The 23512-nt window shown below is 36.6% G+C and overlaps 3 protein-coding genes across 3 annotated transcripts in view; 2 read left to right on the top strand and 1 right to left on the bottom strand.

The window, feature by feature from the left end:
* RGS7BP (regulator of G protein signaling 7 binding protein) overlaps positions 1-3375 on the top strand; it is a 36508-nt gene extending 33133 nt beyond the window's left edge. The window contains exons 5-6 of the mRNA XM_059836694.1: positions 738-808; positions 2348-3375. Coding sequence (XP_059692677.1) covers positions 738-808; positions 2348-2439 — 163 coding nt within the window. The 3' untranslated portion in view covers positions 2440-3375. The remainder of the gene's footprint in view (positions 1-737; positions 809-2347) is intronic.
* A 3503-nt stretch (positions 3376-6878) lies between these two features.
* Positions 6879-19782, bottom strand: SREK1IP1 (SREK1 interacting protein 1). The gene is made up of 5 exons (XM_059836695.1): positions 19652-19782; positions 17139-17186; positions 15401-15541; positions 13116-13194; positions 6879-10745 (listed from the first exon to the last, which is right to left on the bottom strand). Exons 1-5 carry the CDS (start codon positions 19662-19664, stop codon positions 10556-10558), a joined length of 471 nt encoding a protein of 156 aa, XP_059692678.1. The 5' UTR covers positions 19665-19782; the 3' UTR covers positions 6879-10555.
* A 191-nt stretch (positions 19783-19973) lies between these two features.
* Positions 19974-23512, top strand: part of CWC27 (CWC27 spliceosome associated cyclophilin) — a 92966-nt gene continuing 89427 nt past the window's right edge. The window contains exons 1-3 of the mRNA XM_059836693.1: positions 19974-20107; positions 20805-20901; positions 22437-22549. Coding sequence (XP_059692676.1) covers positions 20066-20107; positions 20805-20901; positions 22437-22549 — 252 coding nt within the window. The 5' untranslated portion in view covers positions 19974-20065. The remainder of the gene's footprint in view (positions 20108-20804; positions 20902-22436; positions 22550-23512) is intronic.

Genomic DNA, 23512 nt, shown 5'->3' with positions numbered 1-23512 from the left:
AGGACCATTTTATGTGAGTGAAGCAAGACCATATTGCATTTCAATCCTGAAAACATTAAGACATTACAAGCCTGTAGGTCTGCCGTCTGTGTACAAAACAGAAACTCTTTGGAAATTTCTGGCCTTTTTCAAAACATATCAAAATGTGATTTGCTTTTGGAGGTCATGTGTTGTTATCATATTTTCCATCATCTGCCTTCCAGAAAATCTAATGCCAGAGTCCTCAAAAGGCAGGTGACAATGATAGCCCTGTTCCTAAAATTTTCATTTAATGTGCAGTGTTAAGTATCAAGGGTTAGTTGCATATGTTACCATTTTCTTCTGAACAGTGAAACAGATTCATAGCACAAGCTACAAAATGCTGATAAGGGGTATGAAGATGATATTAGTACTAGCTAATATTAATTTTAGGACGTATTGTGTATTTTGCCTCTAGGGTCACATTGTGCCCCTAGAGGCTTTTAATATTAAATACTCAAGTGCCAGAATAGGTCGTAAATTCGAACCAGGAAAAGTTAGTATCAGACTTTCATAAAAGTGCTCCCCTATTAATTTCATTTTTCTTTCTTTTGGTATGCATCTTCTGAGACATGTATGTAAGCCAGATGCTTGCTCAATAGATTTTTCTATTTATTGCTCCATTGTTTTTGCATATAAAGCTATAGCAATTGGAGCCGCAACCCGTGCAGTCTCCAATTGTTGCTCCATTGCATCTTTTTAAACTGTTGTATCCACAGAGATATGAGAGAAATGAAAAACCTTTTAAGTAAACTCAGGGAGACTATGCCTTTACCACTGAAAAATCAAGGTAAGTTTTGAATTTTCTTTATATAATACAAATTAAGGTAATTGAAGGGTTTTCCTTCGTTTATATACAAAAAAATCTATGGTCCTTTTATGGAAACTGCAAAAAGAAAAATCTAGGCAAAACTCTTCCCTGCCGATTCAGTAGAGCCAGAATCTAGTACATGATCTTTGGCCTCTTGAGTTTTACATGAGCTATTCTGGAATTTATAGATGCAGTATCTATAGATAAAGTAATAGTCTTTTGGTGATACAAAGGCAGGAGCAGAACTACTTCCCAGTGTCTAGAGTCCTTCTTTATCAAAGGTAATGAAGGTGCAAATTGCACAGACTATGACAGGGATCCTTCTGTGTGATGAGGTTTGCTTCACCCCCACAAGGCTTGTAGCTTCTATGACCTGACAGTGACTTTCTGCAGAAAAGCTACTTGCCATGAGTCTGCCACCAGGTTGCTTTTCCCATAGACAGCTATCAAGCACCCCATAGAAATGCACAGGTGGTCAGGATCTCCATCCTATGCATGTATTTGGCAATGAGCCTTCATTTTGTTGGCATTTTAAATACTCCACATCTCTCCACACATGCAATACAAGCACACTCTCTTTGTTTGTGAGAACAGCATTAAGATAATAATTTTTCTTTTTGATTTTTTCTTGATAATGGGTGTTCCTTAAATGTCCTTTGCACAGTGGCAGCTGATGAAATGTACTGAATGTGTCCTAGATCTTATCCCAAGTAACTAAGCAGCCTGGCATTCATCATAATATGCTAAGAGATGAGTATAGAATGATTGTATTCATTATACAAGTAAGATTTCATGGCAGGATAGTTTGATTGAAAACTACATTGAAAGGTAAAAGGGAATCACTTGTGATACAGACGTACCATTGTAAAGACTGGAAGAGGGATGAAAGGTCCAGGCTTAGTCTAGAAGAAAAGAGGGTGCTGGAAATAAGGAAGGGAAAGACAAATTGGCAGGATATCATGCATAGAGAAACTTGAATTCAGAACAGAGATAAAAGCATACAGAATTCTTCTCTGTTGCCTGGTGTAAACACTGATCTTCAACAATGACCAGAAAATCACTGACCCCCTGTGCAGTAGGATAGGAAGCGTCCCAGGGTTTTAAAACTCAGAGATATGCCCCAGGATCAGGGAAACTCAGAGATATGCCCCAGGATCAGGGAATCATCATTATTATGGAGATCCTGTTAATTAGCATTGTAAGACTCTCAAATGCAAAATTCAGGTTATTATTTTCTCTGTGCTCTATGGAATCTACCACAGAAAGGGTCGTCAAGCATAGGAATGAATGCCCAGGGAGATGGGGGAGGTGTTCAAGAAAGGACTGGACCTGGCACTTAGTGCCGTGTTCTGTCCGATGTGGTGCTGATTAGTTTTAAGTTGGACTCAATCTTAGGCACATAAATGATTCTGTGATTCTGTGATCATGTAGGTGCTGCTAGGACACATAAATGATAAAATCTCTTTTCTTTGCTTATGTGTACATGCCTGTGTTAAAACGTGGGGGTTTTCATCACAGATGATAGCAGCCTCCTAAACTTGACACCCTATCCACTGGTAAGAAGACGGAAGCGAAGATTCTTTGGATTGTGTTGTCTCGTCTCAAGTTAGAAGATTAGGCACAGAAGCACCAAGGAAATCATTACTTTGGTTAAACCACTGTTATTTGACCACTGAAAAGATGAAAGTGGCTAATCTTGATTATAAAATATATTTTCTACACTAGGCTATTCATTTTTGTCTTCTGCTCCATCCCCCTTTTCAAGTAAGAATTTTAATACTTTCAAATTATGGTGGTCAAAAAATGGCTGTGGAATAGATCTAGCATATTTAAAACTTTTTAAAGTATGTTTTGCATGCTTACTTTCAGTCACTCAAAGAAGACACATGAATTATGATTCATATATAATTTAGAGGGTTTTTTAAATTGTTTGAGCTGCAGCTAAAAGTTTGTGTGTAGTACAGTACTCTTACTATTATCATATTAAAATCATACTCTTAGCAGTCTTTAAGCATAGGAGAACATTTGGTCATTCTCTCACAGTCTTTAAGCATAGGAAACTATTCAAGAGCAAAACTATTAAAGTTCTAAGACATTCAAACAATATTGTAACAGAATTTGTACAAAATATCCAGTTGCTTTTTTTGTGCTGTCATTCATATTTAGTCTTCCACTGTATCTCAACTTCAAAGCTTTATAGAAAGATATCTTAATTTATGATAAAAAACCATATATGAAAATAGGTAGGACTTGTAAATACAGAGAAATCATAATATCTATAAATTGTACAATGCTTAGAAGCAACAAATTTCCTTTTCAGGCAATAGTATATCTACAGCTTTTGGAAAAAATAAATAATTTATTAAAAGAAGGTGTGTTAAAATAAACAATGTAAAACACAACGCCAACCCATTTTGTTGCCAGTAAAATTCAAAGCATGGTGTCTGAATATCAAGTATTGATCTTATAAGGCATGCCAAAATTATCTCAGACTGTAAGATACTAAACGTTTTACATTGTTAATAAAGTTTTTTATTTAAATTAAATGTTGTCTTGTTTCTAGTTGTATTGCCAGACTGTGTATTTTTTTCTAATTTTGTTGTCAGAGTACTACACAAATTTGTGACAATATTTCCATTTCAACAAGAATATTTACAAAGACAGATTTAAAAAATATGCATGACTAAATTCTTTAAATAGCACAAAAAAAGGTAACTTCAATGTGTTTGAAGATTTCAGGTCATGAACTATTCTTGGGCATTTATATTCCTAAGCATCTGAAATGGGGAGATTGCTACACACACAAAACTGTGTCCTTGTGAGAGCAAACAACATTTTTGAGAAGAATGTAATCGAAGACCACAGCACAATGTTTTTTCCAAGTTAAGTCTTTAAAGCTTTCTGCATATTTCTCATGAACCTTGTGCTCACTAATCAGAGCTGTTGTCCGTAGCATTCAGCACTGACATGTTTTCATGAGAAGTTTCAAAGCAATAGACTCGCTCTATGATTCCATCCCCACAAATACACTAGATTTTGCAACTCTTAAAACTTTGGAAAAACAACTCCTGGGGTCTAATAGTAATCAAGAATACTTTCTGCAAAACTGATCAGTAGTTACAATTAACCAATTTTTTTTTTTCAGCATAAGTGAAAACAAAAGACATTAATGCCAAAAAAAGTGTATAAATTCAAGATTGAATGTACAGTGATACCATGAAAAAGAAAGGGGGAAAGAAAATGTCCCACAAGATTTTTTCAAAAGTCCTGGTTTTTGATATACACAGAGATTCAGATGAGCAGATAAAGCAGTGACCTTGTCTAATTCATTACCTGCCCACAAATCATCACAAGGAATTTCATATGCCAAGTTACATGACAGGTCATATCTCTATGTTTTAACCACAGCTATTGCAATGGAATATACATTATTGAGACAAATGTATAAACATCTCAATATTATGAAGCTCTTGACATCAGTCATATTGTCACAATAGGAGATGAAATGAACGACATGCAGAAGTTGAGACATCTAAGGTAAAAAGAGCGCAGTTTATTTCTGACTCCAATATTTACAGACATTCAGAGGTGACTATGGATTGGAAGATGAAGTTGCTACCTCTCTAGCTACACTGGTTAAACCAAGAGTCTATAAAATTTTTCATCTTTCAGAAAGGAATGCAAAACAATTATTATTTACATAAAAAGTGTGTGAGAAACTCCATTACAAAAATGTAAACATTATAAGGCTTAGAAGAACTTAGAACTGGGTGACAGTCATATCACAGTGAGGTCCCTAACTTCAGCACATTCTGTGATAGACTTGAACATTGTCCTCAAAGGCCTTTGAGATTGCAGTATATTGAAGTGTACAGTAATATGCATCCTTGTACCTTTTGTTATTCTGGAAACTTTAGCAGTGTTTCTTCTTTCTCAGTTAAAGTCTACTAAAATCACAGTCTTTGTTCATTTTGAAGCCTTTCTACAATTCTAAGCAATCTAGCATCTTACCTGAAGCCTTTTGTATTGATACTAATCCTAATTGGAGACATGCTGTAATTCCAAACTTTATGGCCACTTAAGGAATATTGGTGCCCAGGGGTGAATGGAAGTTCTCTTAAGCGATAGTGACATGAACCAAATCCTGGTAAGTATCTGAATTTAAGAGGTGTCAAGGGATAAAAATTGGTTTACTTAGGAATGCAGTGGATTATCTTTTACTACTTCAAAAGGAAACAAGAAAACTTTTTAAGCCCCAGAACATGATGTCAGTAAAAGAAAGATTAAAGTTAATGATATTACTACATTTTAGTTTAATGGAATACAGCAATGTAGGATCAAAGTTTAAAAGTTCCTCAGCTAAATGATATACAAATTATTTAGAGATTATTTAGAACTAATTATTTCGAGATGATTTACTTTCCAAGTACTTTGAAATACTTCCCATTAAACTCCTAAATGTGTGGAAACAAGCAGTTCAGGGAGAATACTGAAGAAAGCAGCACTTGCTTTCTAAATCCTTCTTGGAGTTTGAACATTTTACTTGTAAGTGTTATGAGTTAAAGGCGCCATATTTTGCAGGGCAGAAAGCAAGTAAATATTCCTCTTCCCACTAAATATGTCAAGTTTCACCAACTCTTTTTTTTTTTACTAAAACTTTCTGCAGCTCCAGCTTATCAAATTCTTTATAGCCACCTTCCACTGGCAGCACACATTTTTCATAGATATTTCATGTAAAAAAAACCCCATTTTTTATTGTGAAAAAAAATATTTAATATGTCATAAATTACCAATCTGAGAATCAAAAATCTATGTACACTGTAAAGTCTCCATTGTTCAGAGTAGAATCAAAATGCAAGCTTACAGCAGTAGACAACACGCTAACACATGCAGCAGATTGCATGTTAACATGCCCAAAATGAGAATTTATCATGCAAAATCTGTATGTTAATTTACAGAATAGTAAATTATATTCATGTATATTCAATACAACTCAGAAAATCTGTGTTAGAGAATGGGAGAAATACAGTAACCAACTTCTATCCCATCTGAGGAATATATATACAGTGGTGCATTAAATGCCTACTAGTCTCTCATCAGTGTAGTGGTGAAATTCCTTATTACCTCTGGAAGAGATATCATATCTATTGTCCAGCTTCATGGACAAGAGGCAAGAGAAGCTAAAGATAAATCTGATTCTACTTGTACTTAGTCATAAGTTAACTCCAGTCAATGAGGAGACTTGTAGCATTATTTTAGGAAGTTTGTGGTCCTGATTTAAGTTCTAGGACCTTGAAGGCACTGACTGACATGCAGGAGAACTTACCCTTTACCAGCACAACCAATCTTTTCTGCTTCAAAAAGAACTGAGCTGGGCTAAATATAGGTGGGCAGGACATATTTTCTAGGGATTATGGTGTGGCAAAAGTTAGAGCAATGACTTTTAACTGTTCTACAGCTGAATAACTCATCTGAAATCCAAAACTATTTTCCCTGAGATTCTATTTTCTTGTAGCAGTTTTACAAAAATAGCCCCAGCTATGTTTGCAGAGGCATACCTTTATTCTTTAATTGATGGTTGTACCCTCTAATGTGGTGTTTGGTTTTTTCCAACTTAGGCTGTTCCCAGTGTATGCATAATCTGCTGTCAAGACCTAGCCTCATGTTGCCAGTTTTGGACATTTTCCAGCCTGAACTCACTTGGCTTTGAACAGTCTCCATCTCACTAGTATTTTGAGCCTTTACCTTATTTTGTGTCATCTGTAATATTTCTTGGAGTGGAAATTCTCTCACTTAAATTTCTTAAAAACATATTAAGTACCAGTAGTAACGGGAATTCTGGTGTCCAAGAGAGCACCTGTTCCTGTTTGTCCCATCTGTTGCTGTCTAATGCAAGCATATATTCATTTGACCCATTATATGTGCTCAGGGCCCTCTTCCAGAAGTTCTTTCTAGCTCTTATGGGACTGCAGTTCTTTGATGAAAACAAAGTTTCTACCCATTTTCAGCCTAAATCTACTTCTGGACAATTAATAACTTATACAATGTGTTTCTTACAGGTCAACTTTATTCTTTGTTAAAATTCTCTGATGGTCAAAATTCTGCCAGGATATTTTATAAACTATTACACTAGATTAAAGCCTCAGGAAAACATACAATACAGAAAAAAAAAAGATTAATCACTCCTTCACAGTACACTTTCTCAGTGGAACAAATAATTAGCTAACATAGAAAACTAAACCACATCTTGAGTACATCTTGCTGAAGTTTAAATGAACTCTACTAAACAGCCTTCTTCAGACTTCTCTCCTTTATTGCTATTATTTAAACTAAAACGTTGCTTTTCTAGACACACCTGTGCTTCTGGTCTTCTTTCTCAAATATTTTTTCCTTTTTTTTTCCCCCTAATCTCTTTGGTTTCTTTATTCTTGTACCTTTTTTGTTTTCTACTACCACCACCTCATTTTGTGTTCTTCTTTATTACCTCAATTCATCTTCATAGACTGTAATATTAGAATTTCTTGTGAACAGTATAAATGTGCTAGCATTTTTACTACAGAACCATTTTTGACATATTTTTCTCTATTCACCCTTATTATTACTTACTGTGATTTGCATCTTAGAATTTCTGTAAATGCCTTTCTCAGGTACTACTGCCGTGGGGCAGAGGAATTATAGTAAGAGCATCAAGTGTGTGTTTGCCCAAGAGAGTCTGATGTGTGGTGATTTTCACAAGGTAAGATAGGTTGGCTGCCCAAGACATGGCAATGTCAGTAAAACCTTTTAGCAGCTTCAACACTGGCTCTGCTGTGGAGACTTCAGAGCACTGAATCATCAGTTGAGTGAAAAAGTTTGGCATGTGTGACATTCTGTTTTGCATACAGAGATTGTGTCCTTTTTTAACTGGGGAGAGATGATGTGAGGAATTGCGAAAGATGATCTTCTAAAAATACATCCCAGGAGTTCCTAGAACTGATTGTTACATGAAACAGATAACAAGCACCATGTCAGATTCATTACTCATCATACTTTTCAGAGGGGCCTGCATCTATGACATTCTTTCCTGTTGTCAACTACAAAAGCACTGACTAAATACAGAGTTCAATATGCATTATCTCAGCAGCTTTCATGTCCTTAAAGAACAAGCCTGTAAATGTTACTTAGTCCATTCCGAGTTCACAGCTGGATGCTGCAATTCTTTTTACCTCTAATTACCTTTTTGCAATTCTGAGCTATGGTTCTTCACTATGACTTATTTTTGAAGGAAAAAAAAGCCAAAACCTTCCAGTTATAAAGCTGCATAATAATACTGCATCACAAAGAATTTATTTTTATTTTTGTTCTACCACTTGGATACCTACGGCTAAGACTTTTGTTTGGCCATCATTTATGCTCCCTTGCAGAGTGCACAAGAACCAACACATGCCATTGAAGAGAATACAACAGAGGAAGTATCTGACTAAATTGCAGGAAATACACAGGAAGGAGTCCTGTAAACAACACAAGTTGACACTAACAAATGACAAAACCTTTAAAGTAATATTTATACAAATTTCAATGGTGGTAGAGCTTGTAGTGGTAACACCGTTGCCTTTTTGCCCAACCTGGAAATTAAACTTGAGATGATTTTAGTTAAGGAGGTAATATAAACGGGGATCTTTATTTGAAGGCCTTCAGGAGCAGTTATGGAAAGATGTCCACAAAAGCCCACCCCACCCCCCCAGGGGTGAATACATTTTTATAGGTTTTAGGAAATTAGCATAAGTGATTAAAAGCACCGATTAGGAGGACAAGTGATGATGCAATGCCCCCCAGGTCAAGCCCCTTCTCTCGAGAGCCCCCCTTCAGCACTACTTTTACTTTGTCCATGAGAATGTATCTCAAAGAGTTGTTCTCAGCCTTGGTTCACAGGAAGAACCAGATAGTACCCCTCCCAGGGCTTGGAGTTCTGGAATTTGTTTTATCTCTCTTCTTAGGGAAAGGCCATGGAGAACTACTGGGAAAACTAGCTACTAACACAAAAGGTGACTGACTTACAAAATATGTGTGAAGAATACAAAGAACATATAAAGGGAAAAAAAAGGCAAAACCCAAATGGCATCAACACAGGAAACTAATATTAAATTGCAATCAGTGATGTACAAACCGCCTTCCTCACACTGCAGAATGTTGCAAGTAGCAGGTAAAATACTTGAGAAGTTTATAAAGATGGCAAGTATATTGTTAAAATACCTCTAAAGACCATGAAAACTACTAAGCATGGAAGTGTAATTTTGACAGAATTTAAAGAGAAAAGTATTCTTGAATTGTTGTTCAACTGTCCTCATCTGATATGTATTCCAAATAGGGTAATACCTGTTATACAAAATTTTTTGCGTTGAAAGGAGCTTTCAATTATTCCAGGTACATTGAAGAAATGTATGTACTCTAAACTGTGAAAGAGACTGAAAGGTTTTCCTTGGAGTCTCACAAGTTGCAGAGAATGTTGAAGCTGTAATTTTTGTGCTGTGAATGTGTATTTCCTTTGGCTATTTATGAAACAAGAGCTTCATTCAGTTTCATTTCAGCTGTTCCAGGCCTTGGTGCATTTTACAGCACAGTTTGTTTCCCAGCTTAGCAGCTCAATTGCCAATGTGCACATTTTTCTTCCACTACCTGGGAAAGATCACTGAAGGAAACACCAAGTATCTGCTTTTGTTTCCTGTGCCTATTGTCACTACTCTATGCATTTGGCATGCCCACCCCACATACTACTCACATGCTTTATTCTTGTCTTTCTTTCTAGAAATAGGCATTTCATTCTGTATCTGAGATAGGCTGACAGGGAATGGCATCACCTTTGTACTGCAAGAGCTTGGGAGGTTGTAGAGTAGCAGGGATGCAAGCACTACTCGGGGCCTGTACAACAGCAGGAGTTATGCCAGGGTTATCCTTCAAAAGTCTGATTCACGCAAAGTGAAGCTAATAACAATTTACATGAATGAAGAAATAGTTGAAGTTTAATACTAGAAGTCCTGTTTTGAGATCCAAACCTTTACATAAATGTCAAAGATGAAATAGCCATAACATTTTGTAAAAGAACAAAACCCAAGGGAAAAGGACTTCAAAAATTGATAGCTTTTCTTTGCTTCTGTTTATTTTCAGCTTGCTTGTAGTGATCCTGCCAAAAGAATGTGTAATTATCTTTCACAGTCTATGACTAGATCAATTTTAGAAGATCATTTTTTCTAGCTTCTCATTGCTCATTCTTCCCCTCTCAGGACCTGAACACTGATTCATATTTGCACTTACTGATTAATGTATGTAAGCAGAAAGTGTTGCGTAAAACAGACATATATTTAAAGGGTAATGGAAAATCTCACTTGAATTTTCAAATTTGATGTAACCATTCTGACATTAAGCATATTTAAGTCCATATCTTTCTACACAAAGGCTTGTGAACTGAAATTTACCACATCCTATTGTAAAGGACTTCAAACACAATCACAACTGAATCAAAAATAAGAGTGAAGAAGTAGTTGCATGGTTTAGTATTAATAAACCTGAAATAGAAAAGCAGATTTTTTCATAAAATGGTCCATCTAATAATTTGATGCACTGATGTATGCTAATAGATTTCTCAAAAAAAATATATCCCATTTTAAAACAGCATTGCAAAGCATAAATAAACTTTTTATGAAAGGAAAATAATCTCTGCAGAAGCGAAAGCAAAAATAGATCACCAAGTCAGTCACTACTCGAACTGTCTGAACTGTTAGAAGATGAACTTTTTTCCTTTCGTCTCTTCTTTTTCTCCTTTTTATGATGCTTTCCTTTCTTTGATTTATGCTTTTTCCCCTTTTCCTTTTCTTTTTTGTGTGATTTTTGTTTTTTTGACTTTGGCTCATCCTCTTCTGCTGAACTCGATGAGGAAGATCTAGTGAAAAAAAATGCAGATCAATATGCAATTAAAGAAAGAAAATGACACAATAATAGTTTAAGGTGTCAGTATTTTTGTAATGTCACAAATTGAATTTGGTGTAGAATTTGTACAGTAGCATCCACTGGAAAGCTTATGATATCTGGGTCTGCATGTTTAACTTAAATGATGACTTTTCTAATACGACTTTCATACCAGAAAAGCCTTTTCCATTACTTTTTAATCTGCATTGTAAGGCATGTTTATAATACAGATTAAAAAGTAATGGAAAAGGCAAATTGTGTGGCAAATTTTAGTCTTTGAGAAAAGAAAGACCAAGAGTACAGACCATCAAAAAATTAAGTATGACAACAAGATAGAGCTGCTGTTTTTTAAATACCACATGATCAGTAACAATGCTAATTAATGCCTTCAGATATATGTCCCTGATGCAAAATCTAAGAGAAAATGTTATGAAAAATTTTTACGTTCTTGCAGTTCATACTATTGGTCTCTAACCAGCAGTAATGAGTGATTACACACATAAATAAGCTATGAGAACAATAAGTCATTAAATATTCATGAATACTAAAGAGTTTACTTGATTAACTATTACTTGAATGAAAAGAAAGCTGTTATAGATAACTATGTAGTTGTTGACTTTCACTATTGTATATGGCCTTTGGCAAATTATTTTGATATGTAGTACAGTTTGTAATCTCTTTTTAACTGCTTTTTATATAGTATAATTTGTCAGTCTTTTAAGGGTAATACCCTAATTGCTGTGTAGATTGTATATTTTCGTGTGATCTGTATTATAGTTTAAGCTTTCACAAAATATTAAAATAGAGGCTATGTGCTGTATAACACTAACTTTTGCAGAAGTAATTGTAGTTGTGAAATAATAACTAATGCCTTTATTTTTTTTAACTAACTGACAACAGTGAAATAGCTAATATTAATTAGCTATTTGTAATTACTTGTAAAAAAATACTTGTAAAAATGGCCAAAGCGTCTTTATGATAAGATAACATTGAAAAGAACCAGGCAAGTAACACTGAAAGAGCAAGGAGAAATCTAGCACTGACCCTTTGGCTATCAGTGGCTGTCAAACCACAGACCAGGGGGCCTTGTGAGGACATAAAATACAAGACCCTGAAAGTCACATCTGCATTGTGGCACATTCTCTAAGAAGATGGGGCCAGTAGTTGAACGAAGCTAAATAATTCCTGGGACATGTAAACTCAAATGAATGTTTGAATATATATAATCTTTATGAATATACTTTTTCATTGCATGGGTCAAATGTATGTAAGAAAAGTTGGTATAGTTAACCATGTACATCTGGCTATGGCTATGCACCCCACACTGTTACTTTTGCTTTATCCCTTATTAAACTTATAAAAATTTTAAAGAGTGAGGGTCATTTCTCACAAAACTGACAACCAGATTGACTCTTCTCTCTTCTACTTCTTCACAAGTGTAACGGCTGTCTTCAAAAGTGAAAGTTTAAGCTACACAATGTAAATAAGGAAAAGGAAAAATGCAAATATAACAGGTATTAAATTCTGTTTCTTTGTTTTGGAGGTATACCTTCTTGTGGTCTCCATATACATTTTACAGTTTATACCTTCCAGTGCAGTTCCTGGCATATTGTCTTATCAATTGTCTTAAAGACGAAACATTAGTTTCATTTATAGTCTCACTTTAAAAAAAGCAAAAAAAACCTCAAAAAACCAAGTCAGTCCACAGGCTAGAACTCAGGTCCACAATACATTGGGGTATTATGACATTTTCCTCTGAAACTGAAGCAACACTGTTTATAGGCTTTTATGTTAACAGGCACACTAAAACTCAGCACCTGTTCAATATTACAGAAGTTTCCCTTTTGATACCTGTGAGTTACTCAGAGCACATGTGTCTGTCTACAAGTGTGCTTACACATGCATGTCTGCACACAAAGAACTCTATAGTCTCTGAATTTCAGAGAACCTTCTCCACCCTGGTTAGGCTGGGGACCAACCCCACATTCCTCCTGATTTGTTCTTTTCCATCACAGCTTGCCTAGAGTTGGACAGTCAGGGGCAGTTCCGCTTTCTCTGATCTGCAGACCTGCAGCTTGCTAGAGCTTTCAAGACTCTTATGATCCTCACTCCACAGCAGAAAGCCTATGACTCCACCACTAATCTAACAACATTTACCTTACCATTATTTTACCATCACCTTACCATTAGTCAGTTCTCACTGGAAAACAGAAAACTTTTCAAATGGAAAAAGTACTTGCAAATAATGTTGCATCAATAGAAGCAATATTTCCTGAGAAAACACAAGTATCAAAAATATTTCTAAAGCTGTGTTTTGAAATGAAAAGAGGTTTGTGAAGGTTACCTTTTCCTTGATCTTTTTAATTTTGCTTTCTCTTTGCTTTTTCTTTTTTGTTTCTTTTTTTCGTCCTCTTCATTTAGATCTATAGATAGAAAGGTAAAGTTTACAAAACACTTGTCTGAATTAAGATCAGCATTAAAAAGTAGCTTCAATGGCAATGTCAAGTTGCCACAAAATTCTTGTTAAAAGGCTTTTTTTGCCTTTCCCCAAATTCTGGTTAGTATAGCAATTTCAGAAATATATTGCAGTAGCAGTAGGACTTTTATACACAACTTACGTTGTATTGACGTTGATCTAAGCACTAAGAATGAAGGAAGGCCTGTAAAATGTAGCAAAAAGACCTTTTCCTATACATTTACACCAGATTCAGGTTTTCATGTCTGTTCTTTATCACAGAAAGGATAATAAAGTACTGGAATGGTCTGCCTGGGGAGGTAGTGGAGTCACTATCCCTGGATGTATTTAAAAAAAGATTGGATGTAGCACTCAATGCCATGGTCTAGTTGAGGTGTTAGGGCATCGGTTGGACTTGATGATCTTGAAGGCCTCTTCCAACATAGTGATTCTGTGATTCTTCTGTATTTTAAGAGTTTTAACATTTAACATACATGTCCAAGTCTGAAAACTAGAACAAATAAAGAAAATAATATTCTGCTAGGCTTCCCTGATTAATTTCCACACATCCCTATTTCATGCTTCACAAAGAGCAATGCCATAACTGAGAAACATTTGAGTTAATTGTAATATGCTGCCTGCAGAGACCACCAAAAGAGTCACCCCTCATCTGGTTGTGTCTGCCGCCTGACCTAATGCTCTACAGTGTGGTATCATGACTTCACATTTCACTTAAAGCAATGTTTTTATGACATTGATGAAATTTCTGACCTTAAATTCTTCTATACCAGTTCAAAAAGTACTTTTGATCCCTCTACAAGGCAAATCCACCACATAAATACACATTCAGCTAACAGGAAAATACTGCCTTTACAATTTATCCTTAAAAAGACAGCAAATTTTGAATATTTCATTTTTTTCCTATGACCCTTTCCATAAAGCCTGAATACTGGTGTAGTTATTCCTTTGCTACAACAAACACAAATTACTGGTCTGTATGTTATGGAGTGGAACTTGAAATAATTTAGTATGACATAAAAGAGCAAATTACTTTTGGAGCAATGAAAAAACATGAATGATAACGGGTCAGCAAGCAGTATTTTTTAAAGAAAATAGTGCAAAATCTTGAGAAGATGAGAAAATAGCAAAATTCCACCTGAATAACTGTCAGATACACATCTCCTTACAATATACCCAGGAGCCACAATTTGGGAAAGAACATATAATAAAACAGGAATATTAGAAGATCAAGTAAACAGCTGCTTTTCCTGCAGATATCCATCTTCAATAAGCTTAGGACTGAAAAAACCCAACCTCTACATTCAAAAATACATAGTAAGTGGTAAGTATTTTTTCCAAAGAGACTTGTTCCAAGAAAGTACTGTTGCAGTACCAATTCAGCACTCTTGATAAACAGCCCATCCATTTCTTTTGAAGTGTTCAACTACCTATAGGGTTCTATCTACCCCTTTTCCTTTCTAAATAGCATCTTCTGTAGGAACAAAATGTTAGCACACACAAGAGCAAAAGAACAAAACATAATGAAAAACAGAAGGGCAGAGGAGAAGAATGTTCAATAATTTAAAACACACTGAGGTGAAACTTCCCTTCTTACTTAGGTGCACAACCTCTCTGGAGTCCAAATTCAAATGAACTCAAGTACCTGATAAACAATTCATCTATTCTCACTCTGAAAAGGAGCGGATACTCAGACCTTCCAAATATAGAACAGTACTTCTCAAAATGTGAATGACTGAATTCCAGTCTACTAGCTGTTTCAGTCAAAATCCTACTTAGAAACTGGACAGAAATTCAGGTGTCATATTTCTCAGTAGTTAGAAGATGTTTAAACTACATGTCATAATCAAAATATTAACTCAGAACACCCATATTACTTTCTTCTAAGCAGCTTCTTAGTAAAAGATCAGTTAATCTCTTGTATTTAGGAGCCCCTTTTGAGATATTCCAAACAGGTACATTAGTAACTTCCTACAGAAGGAATTAATCATAATACTAAATGAGTGTGGGTGTATCAAACCTCTGAAGTCTAAACACATAAAGTAAAAGACCTGTTTTTAAATCACAGGCTAAAAGAACAAAAAGTAGTTAGCAGAATGGATGAGAGTCCCTGCACATCAGAAGACTATTATCCAAAACTCACAAAAACACCTTACTCTTTTTTTCACGCATGGCTTGTAATCTCTGTAGTTCCTCTTCCTCGCTGTCCTCACTGCTAGTGCTGCTAACGTCTAAAACAATATCTCTTTGAGGATCTACTCGGAGGAAGTTTCGACATTCAAATGTCAGATGACCAGCTGAACAAAATAAATATATAGAAAGAAAAATTACAATTTACCAAAAAATCATCAAAATCTAAAGAACATTGATTTTTGTATTATTCAGTTTTGAGAAGTAAAAGGAAAAAAGGTAGGCTGTGATCTGTGAAAGGGGCAGGAGAAAGCTTACTCTGAAAAATTCTATCCAAGAATTTGATAGGCTGTGCAATGCTCTTCTATTTAATAGTGCTTATGGCCTCTCTCCTATTCTGCTAATTTGAAGATTTTTTTCAACTTTAGTTTCTATTTTTTAATGGTCTTAGGTACTTTCTTAAGAAACTATCTGAAAACATAGCATGAAATATTTCAAAAACTACAGTAAGTGTTGCATTGCTAACTCCCTCTAGTGAAATTGTAGTATCCTATTTGCTTATGAGACATAATCTTTAACAGCCAGCACTTAATACTGACTAAACTACTGCCTGACCAGTATTTTTAGTTTTCTAAGTTGATAATCATGACCAGCTAGAAACCTTGTGCTGAATTCACCCATAGAAATAAAAAAAAAAAAAAAAATTAAAAAAAAAAAAAAAAGTGAAATTTTAGAAAAAGGAAGACATGGTTTGGGAGACACAGTAATTCAAGTAGTAACTGAAATAAGCTCTTGTTCTTAGTAAGGATGATGACAAACTACCTACACCTTCAAGACAGAGATTTTAGGAACAGATAAACATGGATCATGTGATATGACTACAAGTTGCCTCCTCTTTCAGAAAGCTTCTGATACCTGCTGCATGTAGAAAGAAAGCACTAAATCTATATTTATATCCACTGTTCTTTGAAAGAACAGATACACAAAGCAAATCATTGACAAAATTTATTGCAAAAGCCTGAAGTGAAAAAAATGAAGATTTTTTTTTCCTGTCCCCCAACATAACACTCTAATAAAAAACCCAAACAGGTTAACTCACTGTGCTAAAAGTTCAAGACAATTCAGTACAAAACAGTGTCCATTCCTCCAATGTTCTAAAAATAAGAGTCAGTGATTAAAAATTTGAAATCTTCACTAAGACCTGTCTCCATTAATCAGGAAAGTAGCCACAGACATTTACAATCAGTGTATAATCCAAAGCATGAGCTAAATTCCAGCTGCAGAACTTGCAAGCAATAAAGGTAGCTGTTTCTTGAAATATACAATGTACAAAATTATATTTTCTTAGAATAAAAGATTATACAGATTTTAAACTATTTTTTCTGGTGAATTAGACTGGACTTCAACTGAAATGCCTGCCTCTTTGCAGTCAGATTCAGAAGAAGCACAAGTGCTCATCTCAGTACATATCAAAGAAGGTGCTTTCAATTAAAAGTTTCTCAAGTAATTGCATTGAAATGTAGTATGTATAAATATAATACCATGATTTTTTTGCTGAGACACTGAAAGAGCATTGATAAGTGTGAGAAACCAGAGAACGAACATGAACTAAACTGAAGAAAGATATTATGATAATTTAAACTGACAAATGCCTGGGCAACCAGGAAGAATTCCTTTTTTTCCCCTCTCCTCAAAAGGCGTTTCCCACCAACACCATAAACTGAAGAAAACACTCTAACTTCATATTGCTTTTTATAGACTTACGGTAGCCACATTTCTTGCATCCAGCTCTGATATTATCCTTATTTCCACCTGGAAGAGAAAATTTCACCAATTAAGTGTTGCTGAAGAGAACCTTCAAGTTTCTTTCAAATCTGGCTTGATAATGTCAATACACAGACAGAAGTGATCACCCCTCACAAGTATTAAGCACACCAAGATCTCTTTAAAAAACTGCATATCTAAGGCTACTTTTCTGTGCAGTTATCTACCAGAAAATACTTGACTAATTTAAACTGCTAGAGATCATTTAGTCTTACAAAATTTATTGCCAAATCCTTATTTGATTTATTGTGGCCTTTCCACTTGTTTAGTTACAGTATGAACACAGTAATAGACATCTAACATTCCAGTGATCTGTAGTACACAATATAAATTCTAGCAAAGGATGTTGACAGGCATTCCCTGGAAATTCTGAAGTGATTTATATTTTAATTACAAGAACTGACTTTACAAGGCAATTAAAAAGACCAAACCAAATCAAAAAATCCATCCCTGAAAACAAAGAAGGAAATTAAAAAGTCAACAAATTGCTTAATTATTCTGAATCCAGACAACACAACACCAAACACAAACAATGTAAGAAAGCAAATGTGTAAGAAAGTGAAGACAGTAAGAGAAAAGTTTGGATTCTAAGCAGGAAGAAGGATCTGAATAATGCAAATTTTAGGTATTGAAAGTGTGTGATTCTCCCGTGTGAGACAACAGTTAAGTTAAACAGACACAGTAGGACACAATCCAAGAGAAGCACCAGGGATGCTTTGCCCCACCCCCCAACAGATCAATCTTAATTTTAATCTTTTAAGCCACTGGTAATGAAAGTGACTGAATTTCCAAAACAAAGGATGCCATTCAATCTCCCAACTGAATACAGCAGAAAACCAGCAGAAACTTAAGCAGTCATATACTATCAGAAATTGAGTACATTGGTCCCTTTCATTAAAACTATGACTTACTGAAACAAGCACTGTCTTTAGAAAATTCTACTCAAAATAACAGAAACCTTCAAACCCCAAGCTGAAAAAACTTCCTTGGAAACTTGGACAACTCAAGTGTATGCCTTCAAGAGTTTTGGAAAGCCAAGCAACAAAGATCCGTACATTCCATTATAACAGATGATTTTCTGCAGATCCCAAACCCTTAGTATTACATATCCCCTTCAAGGTCATCAGTGTTCAGGTACCTGTTTTGTGACTACCTTTAGAAGGACACCCATGAGTGAGATAAGGATGTAGGGAAAATAGAAGAAAGAGTCACAAAATAAAAATCAAAAGCATACCTGTAACTTGCAATGTCACATCAGAAAAACACTAAAACCAGCATTTGCTTGTTCACTACTCCTTGGGACTAGAAAATAAGATCACCCAAGCCACCTACTTTGTCCCAGTTTTCTGAAATATTTTTGAGTCAATCTCAACCCCACTGCATAGCTGACCCATGGGTAAAGAAAGATTTGGTATTCCAGCCAAGGGAGTTCAGTACAGTCATGTGCACACTACAGAAATACTGTGTAAGTCAGGATCTCCAAAAGAGACACCCAGCAGATGACAAGAATGCAAATATTGTCATCAAATATTTCTACCAAATTGCTAGAACTGAAATTTTGTAATTGTTTTAAGCTTTAAAGATTAATGTTAAAAGCAGGGGTTTAGACTAGATGAATTTTAGGCTGACTAAAAGCAAACTCATTGCAAGAAGCTTCCTTTCTCACTCCTTCTCCCCACATCTTAATTCTCAAGACAATTAACAAGTGGCACAGAACTAAGGACTTCATTCATTCAGTGGAGCATAAGACTGAAAAGAAAACCTCTAGAAACCTCTGAATGCAAACATGTATTCCTCAAAACTCCCTTCTAGAATGGGAACAAGCTTATGAAGGCCTTCGTTTCATGAGGGAAGCAGATCACCAAAGCTCAGGCCTGTTCAGCGGCTCTCGAACCACACACTCCCCGTTTTTCAGGGCAAGAAAACACTACGGAGCAATGGCGATCATGCTCGGCCTGAACACCTTGCATATCGCGCAGGAGTTTCTGCCTGCCCTGACTCACAAGCACAATCTACTGGGACACAAGCACTAATCCAGAACGGCAGCGGAGGGGAGAAGCCAAGTCTGACATCCTCTGCGCTCTAACCTCAGAGGAGGCGATGAGAACGCAGCGCTGGCTTCACCCAGAAGCCCCCGCAGCCTCAAGAGAACTGGCCCGCAGCGCCCCTGCGCTGCCCCTGCCCAGCGCGGGCACGGCCCCATCTCCATCTCCTTCTCCATCTCCCTCTCCCTCTCCCTGCCGCTGCCCCCGGAGCACGGACCGGAGCAGAGCCCGCCGCCCTCCGCACTCTTCCCCGTGCCGCGCACAGCCGCGGGCCCTCGCCGAGCAATTGTCCCAGTTGTCCACCGCCCCGCCGCTCGTTCTCGTTCCCGTTCCCGTTCCCCGGCTGCCGGCCCGGAGCCGGCCGGCGCTGCCCCTGCCCCGCCGCGGTCCCGCGCGGGCGCCCCTCACCCGGCAGCGCCATCCCGCCGCTCTCTCCGGACTGGACCGGCCCACAAGCGCAGCGACGTCTCTCCCTGCCGGAAGGCTTTGCTCGGCGCACCGCCGGACCGTACCACGCCCAGGGAAGGCAGGGGGCCTCAGCAACCCTAGGGCGGGAGCCACGGTAAGGGACCAGAGATGTGTGGAGAAACCTGCAGATCTTTCCCAAGACACGTTCTTTCTCAGTGAATCTCGAGAGACTGCGGCCGAGGATTCCTTCATCCTTTCTTCCTGCTTGTGCAATTTCATCCCCCCTTCTCTGAACTGCATACGGGCGCCCAAGATGGCAGGCGGCTGGGGGCGGTAGGAAGTGTTGGAGGCGAAGCGGGGTCCCGCGTCTGTCGCTGGAGAGGGCTCACCGGCCGGGCCGGTCCTGTCCCCGTCATGAGCAACATCTACATCCAGGAGCCGCCCACCAACGGGAAGGTGAGGCTTCCAGGGTGAAATCCTGGAGAAGTTGTATGTTGTAGGGTTATGTGGGGATAGGCGAGAGGAACATGAGCTTGGGTGATGATGATGGTGGTGGTGGTGGTGGTGGTGGTGGTGTTGGTGATTGGGGGTGGGGAGGTCGTTGTTTCTGTGGTAGATTGGTTTGGTTAAAAAGTTACTTCTTTGGCGCTGCCGGAGTCAAACATGAGGCGTGATGCGTGATGTTTGGAGACATAAAACAGAGCAGTCCTCAGAGCATTTTAATTTAATTTCCTCTATTCCCGATTATATCTTACCGCCTTAATTTTGTTATGATCTCTCACTGAATGTAATGATGTTCCCTGTAAGAGCGATACCTTTGGATATTTATGGGGTTTTTTTTTTTCCCCAAGTTGTTTCGTTATAGAAATGATAAAGGGTATCTTAAGTTTCTAGAAAGCACCAGCCACGTTATATTATGTTATGTTATGTATATTATTACAACTGTATTATACATCTTTATTATACATATTAATTCGGAGCTGTATCTCAAGTTCTGGAAAGGCTAGTTAGAACTAACAGTAGCTACCTGAAACAAATATATACCACTCTTACAAATATAACCAATTCAGATTTTTTTTTTTAGGCAGTTATACTGTTTGATCAGGACTAAGTTACAACAAAACTGAGGCTACATTTATCTGTATGTTTATAGGTTTTGCTGAGAACTACAGCAGGAGAGATAGATATAGAATTATGGTCAAAAGAAGCACCAAAAGCATGCAGAAATTTCATCCAGCTATGTATGGAAGGTAATGACTGAATGGGATGGGAGCTGTTGAAATTAATTACTATGCCATCTTTGTTCCCTTTCTGTAAAATAGAGGTCATAATTATGTTTTGACTTTAGTATGTCAATAAGTCTATTTCTGTTTAGGAATTATTAATTAACACCTGAACAATGTTTTGCAAGGTTACCAATGAAGCTGGTTGAGAAAAAAAGTAAAAATTTTGGATGGTTTTCTCAAATTAAGCTGACAACATAGTATTGAAACATTGTCTTTCAGAGTCTTGAGAGGCTTACTTCCAGCATATATCTACAAAGTATAACAGCTTCAGTGTGTGCATGAAATTACAGTGATGCAATAATTTCTGCATCACAATTTACACTACCATTTTTTTTTTTCCATGAGTGCTCCTAATGTTTCAGTTACTGTATTTTTTTTTTTTTTTTTGTTGATAAAAGCTCCATAAAACTTTCCACTGAAGTAGCTGGTACCAGAATGAGAAGCTCCCTACAGAGAAAACTGGAACAAAAATCTGTGAAGGACTTGATGCCTTTATATGTTTTCTAACTGGTGTTATTCTCCCATTTAAGTATTTGTAGAATTGTGAAGATTTCTTTTAACCTTCATCTGTTAAAAAAAAATAGCAGTCTAGGCTTTGTGTCTCCAGCCCAGATCTGGTTGGTTTTGTCCAGTCTCTTTTCCCTAATGTTGAGACTTTTTGCAATGGTAAAGGAATATCTTAGCCCATGATAAAGGTTCATGAATACTCGGTGGGCTTTATTTCCGTTCTGATTTTTTTAATTGCTGCATAGCATCTTGTGTTTTGTAATACATTTAAGTATTTCTGATTAATATTCCAGTGTAGGACCATCCACGACTGTGTCTAGTTATGCTGCAACATTTGCACACCCTACTTTGTCTTGCACCATGCTGCAGATTTATTTTTTATTATTATTATATCAACCAGGGGTTTGCTTCAATTAAAGTATTGTTTTTATTCCTTTTGTTTTCTTATGATCTTGTAACCTCTATCAGATAAATAGATAGATAAAAGAAGATAGCTTAGAGAGCAAAATGTACCACGTATTTCATTCTGCAAAAATTATCTGTTCAGGTACAGTATAGGTGATGAAAAGTGTTCTATGCTGGTGAGTGAAAGTGCAAATCATCTGTATATGGGCATTGCTAATGTTGTATGTGAGATCTCATCCAGGATAGAGCACAGTATTTCTAGTTCTCCTTTTAAATTGGTTATTTTGATAGTGTCATTATAGTAATAAAAACTTAAAAGCTGAGAATACTGTAATTCATCAAGGTCATCTTCTCAGTGATGAGCAGGATTTTTTGCTAAAGAAACATGTGACACCACAGGATGTGATTTCATAAGTCTGTGGAGAACAGAAGGGAACCAAATAGAAGCCAACAGCAGAATCTGTTACAATATTTGCTTTCTGGAACTTCAGTCTCTGGACATCACTGCATGATCTATATGAAAGTTTGGGCTTAGGACCACTTACACGTATTTAATATCTTATTAATTTTTTTTTCTTTTTTTTTAGAGTATTACAATAACACAATATTTCACAGAGTAGTGCCTGGCTTTATTGTGCAAGGGGGTGACCCCACTGGTACTGGATCAGGAGGAGAGTCAGTCTATGGAGCTCCTTTCAAGGTGTGTATCTATAACTTACACATTAATTTGTATGGTATTCTCTATCTGTTGTTCTTCCTACCAAGTTCTGAAAAATCAAATCTTATATGTAATGCACATATGAGCAGTAGTTGCCTTCAAGTGCTACTTCAGGATGTTTGAATATGCTCTTCTATATTGAGAGTTCTTAGATCTGGCTGCTCTGGTATAGTGACAAACCTGTGGACTCAGCAGCTGTGTTCTGTTCTGCCAGACTGTTTTATTTCAGGTGGTGCAGGCACCTTTAATTTGTGACTGAAAAGGTGCAAAACCTATTTCTGGCCCTTCCATCTTCTTGCTGCTAGACTTCTACATCTAGCACGAGCCTGAAGTTTGTGGGAGGGAATGGTATCTGAGCAGAGAACAAAGCAAAAATTACCAATAGTATAGTAGCATTGCTCCTTCAAAGTAGTGGTATCTCAGTATTGCAGTGTTTAGCATAGTGATATTACAGTGGTATTCATCATGTTCTCCTTGCTTTGAAAGGATTCCTGTTTTGTCTTCCTAATTCCAGAAAATGTTCTTCCTATGGATTTTTGCATTACTCTACTATTACAACCTGTTATTGTGCTTTTAGTAACTTTACATGAATTAGGATTTAAATTAATTTTTCATATAAATACAGTGATTGTCAAGAATAGTATTTTTGCAAAAAGTGTATGAAATGCAGTTACTTTTTAAAATGGTTTTTATTTTCTTAATATTGGGGGGGTAACAAATGCAAATAAAAACAATGAATAACAGTTGATTTTTAGGTAATGAGTGAAAAAAGATAAAATTAACAAGACAGAACTTAGAATTTTTTCAATTAGCAATGTATCTTTCTGTTAGTGATAATTTAGTTTCTAATCTTTTGTTTGGTGTTTGTTCGTTGTGTTTTTATGGTTTCTTTTGAAGATTGTTCATTTGTTCGCATCATTATAGGTGCTAGGGATTAGAAATACT

This window comes from Haemorhous mexicanus, chromosome Z, assembly GCF_027477595.1.
Source record: "Haemorhous mexicanus isolate bHaeMex1 chromosome Z, bHaeMex1.pri, whole genome shotgun sequence".
Taxonomy (NCBI): domain Eukaryota; kingdom Metazoa; phylum Chordata; class Aves; order Passeriformes; family Fringillidae; genus Haemorhous; species Haemorhous mexicanus.
The sequence above is the reverse complement of the archived record's forward strand: the minus strand, read 5'-3'. Positions and strand labels throughout refer to the sequence as shown.

Excerpts from the sequence above, each read along its gene's own strand:
- SREK1IP1 (XM_059836695.1), bottom strand. Across the intron at positions 13,195-15,400 it reads AGCCATGCGTGAAAAAAAGA|ATCTAAATGAAGAGGACGAA; the intron begins GTAAGGTGTTTT and ends TTCTATCTATAG. Across the intron at positions 10,746-13,115 it reads TTAAAAAGATCAAGGAAAAG|ATCTTCCTCATCGAGTTCAG; the intron begins GTAACCTTCACA and ends TTTTTTCACTAG.